We start from the raw sequence: 9,701 nt of genomic DNA on the forward strand, positions 1-9,701 counted from the left end.
ATCATACCACACCTCTTTAGAACAAATAAACAAATTATCATCAATAATTTTATCACGAAAACTTGGGGTGCAAATGGGTGGGTGGGTTAAACAAGTCATTTAAAATAAATAATTGTTAAAAAAATATATATATGATAAGAGACTACCGTGCAAACATACGAGTACAAAAATAAAATCATGTTACGTGTCATTGAAGAACAATTTTGGGATTTTGAAATAAAATCTCAATAAAAATTTTAAGAACAATTTTCAAAATTTTGAAAACTTTTGAGATATGTAACGACTTTAGTATGAGGATTGAACAATATATTGATACATTTATTTATTGAATTTATATGCTCCAGAATTTTTTAAGAGAGAAAAGAGGGGTTGTAGGATAGCTCTACGTTCGTTTTTCTTTTCAGTTTCTAATGGACGTATTGGTTAGTAGTTTGAATCAAAAATTCTTTAGTTTGATGAACAAATTGTAAGTTTTGATTCAATTGAGTGACCAAAACGCCGATTCATCTGACTGCACATGCCACGGTCAATTTATTTAAACCAAGCCACCAAACTTAGTCAGCATTCTGTCAAGATTTTAATGAAATATAATGACGATTGACCTGAATGAAAATTTTTAAAAATAAAATAATGTGACAGAAAGTTTTTTGAGTGGGATAAATCAACTGCAAAGTTTCGATAGTTCAGTGACCAAAACGTCAATTAACACGATTTGTAACCGGTTTAGCAATTACACCCGATACCCAAATTGAAATCTAACAATCCCCTTTTCTTCATCATCTAGGGTTTACATTACGCAACAATGGCGGACGATGACGACGAATCATCAACGATTCTTGACCTAACGAGCTGTCAGCTCCGTGATTTAAGCTCAATTGAGCTTCCTCCAACTCTAACGGAGTTAGATTTAACGTGTAATCGTCTCAAAACATTGGATCCTCGCATCGGCGATCTCGTTAATCTCAAAAAGCTTTCTTTTCGACAGAACCTTCTAGACGATTCTGGAATTGAAGCTCTCACTCAGTGGACTCGCATTTCGGACCTCCAAGTACTCGTCTTTTCCTCAAATTTCTGTTTTTTCATAACATTGTTATTAGAGTTTGTAAATTGAATAATCTCATAAAATAAATATTCGATGAAAGAATGAATGATCTCGATAAATTTTAAAAAAAAATTAGTGTTAAAGGCATTTGTTGTAGAGATTTAATTGTATGTTCTATCTGTTTAATTCTGTAAAAGTTTGATTCCGATTGCAGTTACAATTACTTATGTAAATGCTTAGTTGTGTATGTTAGTTTGTTTCTCAATGCCGTTTGTGTTGTTTCTGTTATGATATGTAATAGTTTTAGATGAATCTTTCGTTGTTAGAACAATTTAACAGGCTATGGTAAAATATGTAATTTTCCTTTAGCAATGTGTATTGGTATTTTCAAGAATTTCAGTTAGTATGCAAATTATGTGGACGTGTCTTGTGTTTATGTAAGATGCGTGTACATAAGTAGGAGTATTTCATGTATCATAACATATATTAAACTATTGGTGTTTGTTTAGGCAGACTACTTCAACATGTTTCGGATAATTTTGCTCTAATGGTGCTAGCAAGACTTGAATATACGTGTCTCTTTGTAAAAATGTTTTAGGTATTTTTAGGTACAAGATAATTTTCCTGTTCATGTAATTTTTAAAGAGTGCCTTTGTCTAAATTATCTGCATTTCATTGCTTTTTTACTTTTATTTTCTTTAACTCTTTTGTACTTGTGAGCTTATTTAGTGTATACTATTAAGGTAAGATAGTAGTGTAACTCGGTCTTAGTAAATTCTAGGTCATTCCAGGACAGACTCGAAAAAGAAGTAATTACATATTACATAAATATAACAATAGTACTAAAGGAAGGGCACCCTGGTGCTTATCCCTATGAACTGCAGTCAATGTCATGTGTAAGGCTAACAACCATCTTTAGCGCTCACTTTCATTTCTCATCAATTCCACAAATGAAGCTGCTAACAGACGTTGACAAATTAAGATGATCACTATTTACTATTTACGAACCAGTTAGTGTGTTGTTTTAATGTTATTTAGAATTTATGAGTTATTAATATAACATAACCAATGCTGGATGACCGGACTTGCACTTGTTATAGGTTTCGTAGTTGAACCACAGGACCTTGCCGTTTACCCGTACTTGATACAGTCTATGTTCATGACTCTTTATATTATATTCAGTAATACTGTCAGACACCCGGCACTTGTATTTGGGCCAAAAGCACTTATATTTGGACCAAAACTATGCAAACATATTAAAATAATGCCGAGTCTGACACTTGGATTGTTGCGAACTTCCATCCGAGTCGGGATAACTTATGCAATATTCATATGAAACTAGACTTGTATTGATTGTCCATAAGAATGGTGATTTAACTAAATTTATACATCTTATAGGTTTTCTAATGGCTAATGCCCTCAGGGTCAGACTTCTTATAGGTTTTCTACTTGAACAATCTAAGACCCCTGTGTTGCTCTTGAACTTTAGACAAATACGTATTCCTAAAAGGAAATCGATTTATATACCACACCCCCACCCGCACCCCAAAAACAGTATAGTTATGCCGCTAATTAGCTATAGTTTTACATTTTGGCACATGCTGGTGTTTTGACTTTCTTAAAGTCAGTTGAGTTCTATATAAAAGGGATAAAATTATTTGGTCTATGCCTTCATTTAGTTTAATAACTGTAATGGATATGGTAGGAGAAAGTCATTATTGGTTTATGTAATTTAGGATTTCTGGATATGGATCCGAATTAGGACACGAGGTTGGGGACTTCACTTATAAGCTTAATGCAAGTGAAACTTATGTATTCTTAATTCATTACGTTTTTAAAATAGTGTTTTCTAAAAATCAATACATTTAATATTTGTCAAATTTATAGTATATTATCAAAAGATACTACAGAATATGTTCTCTACGAATTCAATGAGGAGCTAGAACCAGAATCTAGTGGGGGCAAAATAATTTACCGCACGGTTCTAATTTGGGATGACTAAGAAGACTTACACAGCTTTGAATAGGATATTATATCTAAAGTGAAAATCAAAATTAGAAATATAGCTATGGCAGTAAGTCGAACATATGAAATTATAAAATGAAAAGTGTAAAAAATAAGCATATCATTGACAGAAAGCATGAGAGATAGTAAAGGGCCCTAATGTAGAGAAGTAGAAAGCTAGTGAAATCACCCCTATCCTGTTGATATGTGTATTAAGTTTTGGGTTTTACTAGAATAATAGGACCCATACATTTTCTTCTAATTTACCACTTTTAATCTACCTCCTACGTTGATTGTAATTTTATTAAACACAATTATGCTGTATCTATTGGTTGGTTGAAGGGGGTAGATTGTCAGATTTTTGTAACTGCTGATTACATATATGCATATACTTACGTATCATGTACATTAGTGATTAGACACACGGGTTATTTCCTGGAGGAACTTTCAAATACTTACCTTCTCTGCAATACAATTATAAAGTACACAAAATGTAATGAAAATAGATAAATGCTAGTGGGCTGTGGTGACCCCACCAGACCCTTTAAATCCGCCGCTGTCCATGATGTTTAATCTGAATATAAACAAGTTGTGGTGAGCTCTTTTTTACGTGTATGGTTTTTAGCTAGATTTTTGCTTAGGGAAGTGTCACACTTCAATGTGATAGATCTGACTCAGAGTCCATACTTACACTCATGTTTTGTCCACTCTATATTGATGTGACGACCAAATTGAATAATCCGGATTTTACATATAACTTAAGAAAAGTCAAAAGAGTACACCCACACTCATTTATATAGCATTGGTGTTTGTGTCTTGCATTAAAATGTTGTTGATATTATTTTAAGGAACTATTTTTCAGAAATTATTACGACCAATTTCTCACTGGAATCACATTTCGAAGTGTTTGTTCTATTTTGTAATCCGTGTTACCTCGTTTTTAATGATACCAGTTTTTGCATATAATATGTCAATATCTGTATAAACATGCTATAATCTTACATGTATGGACTAATGTATTGGCTTTGTGTAAGCAGGAAGCTGTGCTTTAAATTTACTCCCTAATATATTTATCTACCGGACAATACTGTAATGGACTACACTTTATTGTTGCTTGTACGCATCAATCAATGTGTCTGTTTGAAAAAGGGTGTTGGTATTAAGGGTATAAGAGAAATTAATCATCTATGTAATTTATGATTTATCTACCCTCTTAATTGTTCTGCTTTGTTGCATTTCTTTAACCTTTTTGTATTTTGTGAAAGTTTGTGTGATTGTCTATCTCTTAGAAAAGAGAAAATAGTAAGGTAATTCGATCTTTGTAATCCAGGTCTATGGACTAATTAAGCTGCTAAGAGATGTTTAGAAAGTAAGATGGCCACTTATTATGAACAAGTTAGGGTAGTGTTGTTTCTGCTTCCTGATTATAAGTCCTAACTTGTCTATGGCCACAAATATGGGATTTTCTATCCATGTTTCAAATTTGAACCTTGAAACCCTACATACAATCCTGACAGGTAACTAGATTTATATAAGCCAACACGAGTGCAGTTAAGCAGCACATTAAGCAGGTTTAATTTTCAATCCGAACGCTTGTTTGTGTTTTGACACTTAGGTTTGCTTTATTCAGAAATTGTAAATTTAAAGCCCGAGTTCATTGTTGTATTGAATGCTGGAGGAGGAAATCCTTAATGTTTAAATAAAGAAAAATTAACTCCTGTCTTTAAATTTCTGGTATCAGTCCGTGTCTTACTAAAATGTGGTTGATGTTTCTGCAGGAACTAGTACTCAGGGATAATCAGCTTAAGAAACTCCCTGATGTCAGCATATTAAAAAGTCTCTTGGTATTTGATATTTCTTTCAATGAGATTTCTTCACTGAGTGGACTGTCAAAGTTCACTACTACTCTCAAAGAACTATATGTGTCCAAGAACGAAGTTCCTAAAATGGAGGAGATTGAACATTTTCATGACTTGCAACTTCTTGAACTTGGATCCAATAGATTACGGGTAGGATCGTGGTCCCTAGAACATAATAATTATACAACTGTAAAACTTCCTTTAGCACCCAATGGATGAAAATGTATGATCACTTTGGTCATCTGTGCGTGTGTCTCATCTTAGTGACTCAAAACGTGAAAAATTACTAGCTCTTGATGGGGTTCAGAATTTAAGTAATTGTGAAAGTAGAAAATGAGCGGTGTTGCACTACGCGTTATGTGCTTGCTAAGACATCAAGAATTTACTCTCCTATTTCAGGTTATGGAGAATTTGCAGAATCTAACACAATTGCAAGAGTTATGGCTGGGTAGGAACCGTATTAAAGCTATCAACTTATGTGGGCTTAAATGCATCAAGAAGCTAAGCCTACAGAGCAACAGATTGACTTCTATGTCAGGATTAAAGGTATTCTGTTGATCATTGTGGTTAGGGTAATATCTAAGTGTGTCGTGTCACCTGGATTCAGATATTTGGTGACTTATCTTTGTTTATTTCAGGAATGTGTTGCTTTAGAAGAACTGTACCTCAGCCACAACGGAATTTCACAAATGGAAGGGCTTTCAACCTTGCTAAATCTCCGGGTCCTTGATGTTTCATCTAATAAACTTACCTCAATCAGTGATATTGAGAACTTAACCCTGTATGAATATCTTTCCTACCCGACTATATAACTAATACAATAATCATTTTTGGTTTTTGGTTTTTGGTTCGTTGTATAGCATCATCCACCTGATCACTTGTAATTTTCTTTTCAGTCTGGAAGATTTGTGGCTGAACGACAACCAGATATCATCATTAGAAGGTATTGCAGGGGCCGTTGCTGGTTCTAGAGAGAAGCTCACAACCCTTTATCTTGAGCACAATCCATGTGTAAGTTTACCTTCGCCTGAAGGATTTAACTTCTAAACTATAGCATTTGCTTTCCCAAAAATTCTTCCTATATATTCTATCTTTATGTTTTCCTATCATGGGTTTATTTTGTAAGATTCATGTAAATATCATTATAATCCTTTTTTCGCTTAAGAATATATTGTTTATAATTTATAAATTACCATTGCCTCAGTAGGTTTTAAATATTAGAATATGGAAGGCCAACTAAGGTCTGTAGAAAATAAAGTAGGCTACATTGTTTTCGTGCTTGCATCTCTCCATCCATCAGAACTATCTGATGCTCTTGTTGAGCACCGGTGGACTGACCCTAATATTATATTATGGTATTTATTCAATGTCTGAACGGTAAATTTTAGTTCATTTATAGTGGTATTGCATGGTCATTTACATGCTTTATTGTAAATTTCTGTAGATGATTGTTCTGTAATAATGACAGACCTATATGCCATTATTATATTTGAATGTCCACTCTATTTATTAGTGTTTTTTTTTTAATTTTAAGTGTTTAACAAACAGAATGATCCAATACCTTCTAATTCTGTATGCAGGCAAACTCTCAAGACTATATCACCACGGTGAGGAAGATATTTCCGAACATTCAACAAATTGATTCATCAATGTTCGCCTAGGAATTTGATCCGCTTAACATTTTTTGTTTGTTTGGCAAATTGAGATCATTACGTGTATTTTGAGTCATGCTGGGTTCGTTCTGACTAAAGAGTGAAGTGTTAAGTTGTAAGAGAATATATATCTTTCCCATTCTTGCCCATAAGTTTTTTCCTTGTTCGTTCCATTGTTAACTTTAAATAAAAGTATAGTTGGTTTTACCGTAGTATATTGTAAAAGAAATATACTAATAGAAGTCCATATGTTAAATGATAAGAATGAGCAGATAACGGATCAAACAAGTCCAGAGATGTATATTTTGCCATGGTTTCAAATTCAGAAATGAATAACTTATTAGTCCTCCATAATTCATGAACGTGTTTTTGTTGCTAGGTACAAACTATTAGTAGGACATAACGTAGAATGGCTGGGGATTGTAGAACATCCTCCCACATCAGCCAACAAGAGAAATAACTATAAACTAGCCATAACTAACTAGTTCCAAGCAAATAATCAAAACCTGTTTTAAAAAGGGTACAAACTGGACCTTTATTTAATACAGATGAAAAATATGTATAGACTGATCGACCTTCTGAGCTAGCTCCAAAGGCAAAAGTGTCCTGGTCTACACGTTGTGCTCCAAAAACAGAGGGTGAGTTGGTCTTCGTGACCTAAACACATGGAATCAAGCTAACTCTTATGGAAGAAGCGAAATTTTCGTATGCAAAACCCAGGAAAGCAGGTCACTCCAGTTGGTGTGTTGATTAGCAATGTCAGGAGGATGGTTAGAAAAAAATTGTTATCTTGTTCGAGTTTTGCAAAAAAGTGAACAACCCTTCACTTGTGCTCAATATGTACTGATATCTAGTTTGTTTGCTTTTTTTGCTTCTATGCTTAGTTTACCAGTTTCATAGCGGTTAACCTATGGACATCAATTTCTAACTGTTAAAGTCAAATTCCGTCAAACAACTAAGGCCGTGTTTATTTCAAGAATTCTTTTCAAATTTTTCATTCCTTAGAAAATCAATGAAAATTGAGAAAACACGTTCCAAAGCTATACCTTGAGAAAAATAAAAAAACATTATCAGAAAACGTCATTTATATGTTTTCTAGAGTTTTCTCAAACCTAGTTATATCCATTTTTCAATTTCTGCGTCAAGAAAATATCTGTTTGCAACATATTTCTTTCTTTTTTATGTTTCCTTTGAATTTTTTTGGAAAAACTGACAAAGTAAACATGCCCTAAATATATTTTATTGACTCTAAATTTTTGAAGTAGGCCCAGTGTATGATTAATGGGCGTAATATAATATTGGGGTGGAGATGTTACTTGGCCACAAGAATTTGTGGTATCAGTCTTGCTAAAGTAAGGAATGGGCTTCCGACCCATCTATTTTGTTCTTTCCACTTTGTGGTATCAATCAGGGTCTTGCTAAAATGTGGTGGATGGTTATTACGGGAATTAGTGCTCAGGAATAATCTGCTCAAGGGATTCCTCAATGTTAACATATATTAAAAAGTTTCTTGGTATTCGATATTTTTTCCCAATGAAACTTTTTCAGTGAGTGAAATGAACTGTCAAAGTTCACCGTTACTCTCAAAGAGCTATATGTGTCCAAGAACGAAGTTCCTAAAATGGAGGAGATTGTACACTTTCACGACTTGCTACTAAATAAACTTGAATCCAATAAATTATGAGTAGGTTCATGGTCAGAGGCGGATCTACGGGTCCAGAGGGGTCCCGTCCCCGCCTGAGTTTTCAAATATAATTGTGGCTGTAGTTCAGTTGTTGGTTATGTTGTTGCCGTCCGGGACCAGGGTTCGACCTCCTCCTCACCCCTCCTTTTTTCCTCTTTTGCTTTAATTCAATATCCAGTATTATGTTTTTGTAAGTATGTGTTGGCGTACATGCTACTTCTATTTTTTACTCCTCTTCTTTTTACTTTTTTCCTTGTCTTATAATTGTGTATATATATTGATTTATATCTTGTACATGATATAAACGGTTTGAACTGGTGATGCGTAAGAATAATTCCTAGAATCTTAAAAAAAATTATATTTAAATTTTCCAATTTTTTCAAAATTTAACGAACTTAAAAACTTTTATACTTTAAAAATCGATACCATAAATTTATGCAAATAAATAATTCAACTTCACATTTCAAATAAGATCTTTTTTGTTTATTTTGTTCATGTAATTCATTAGCAGTATATATACTGATATTATATTTGTCCCTGTAATTAAAATAACGGCTTAATGTCCTAACTACGTATTCACCCCATAATTAAAATAACGGCTTAATGTCCTAAGTATGTATTCACCTAAGTTGTACAATTTTTTTTTATTGTGATTATAGTTGTGCTACATACTCCTCTGACTCATTTAAATACGTATTTAAGCGCATTTTTCTCTTAAAATTATAATATAATATAATTTAATTTATTTTAAAAAAAAATTGAACCCCCCTAAAATATTTTTCTGGATCCGCCGTATCTTTACGACTACAGTACTTTCTTTTAAATCCATTGGATGAAAATGTATCATCACTTTGGTCATTTGTGCACGTTTCTTATCTTATTGAGGCAAAATATGAACACTTGTTAGCTCTTGATTAAGTTTCAGAATTTTGTTATGAGGAAGTAGAAAATGAGGTGTCTTGCACTGTGTTATTTGCTTGCTAAGAGGCAAGAGCATCTCTGACCTTGTTATGTAATACGATGAGCTAAAATATAGTGAAATATTGATTTGTTAAATTATAAATGATTAAAAAAGGTGTTTTAATCCAATGACGTTATCTATAATCGCTAGTTATATTTAATAAAATAATATTTTAATATAATTTTCTATTATATATTAATTTTAACTTTTTTACATCTAAATTACAAGAAGCAGCAAGATTATTTAGAGATCGTTTGATTCGTTACATTCTGGAATCAGGTATAAGTTTTCAGCCATTGCAACCTCATTCCTGACGTTTGGTTCAAAAAAAATAAAATTATGAATATCAACTTTTATTTCATTACTTTAATTTTTATTTAAGTAATAAATATAAATATTGTGTACTAAAAGAAATATATGAACCTAAAAATAATTAAAATAATATTAAAAATGATATATTTAATTAAATTAAAATTATTGACTTAACATATTTTAAAAT

At 32.6% G+C, this 9,701-nt stretch overlaps 1 protein-coding gene across 1 annotated transcript; it reads left to right on the forward strand.

Moving 5' to 3' along the window:
* The first annotated feature begins 719 nt into the window (after nt 1-719).
* On the forward strand, nt 720-6,769 carry LOC141702190 (protein phosphatase 1 regulatory inhibitor subunit PPP1R7 homolog). Its single transcript, XM_074505888.1, has 6 exons — nt 720-1,048; nt 4,825-5,055; nt 5,305-5,451; nt 5,544-5,686; nt 5,802-5,916; nt 6,486-6,769. Exons 1-6 carry the CDS (start codon nt 803-805, stop codon nt 6,564-6,566), a joined length of 963 nt encoding a protein of 320 aa, XP_074361989.1. The 5' UTR covers nt 720-802; the 3' UTR covers nt 6,567-6,769.
* The last annotated feature ends 2,932 nt before the right edge of the window (nt 6,770-9,701 follow it).

Source organism: Apium graveolens, unplaced genomic scaffold, assembly GCF_009905375.1.
Source record: "Apium graveolens cultivar Ventura unplaced genomic scaffold, ASM990537v1 ctg4743, whole genome shotgun sequence".
Lineage (NCBI taxonomy): Eukaryota > Viridiplantae > Streptophyta > Magnoliopsida > Apiales > Apiaceae > Apium > Apium graveolens.

What these genes read in the sequence shown, in the direction of transcription:
- LOC141702190 (XM_074505888.1), top strand. Translation starts at nt 803, where the DNA reads ATGGCGGACGATGACGACGAATCATCAACGATTCTTGACCTAACGAGC. An exon ending in CTTCTATGTCAGGATTAAAG is followed by an intron (nt 5,452 to 5,543) that starts GTATTCTGTTGA and finishes TGTTTATTTCAG; the next exon opens with GAATGTGTTGCTTTAGAAGA. An exon ending in GATATTGAGAACTTAACCCT is followed by an intron (nt 5,687 to 5,801) that starts GTATGAATATCT and finishes TTTTCTTTTCAG; the next exon opens with TCTGGAAGATTTGTGGCTGA.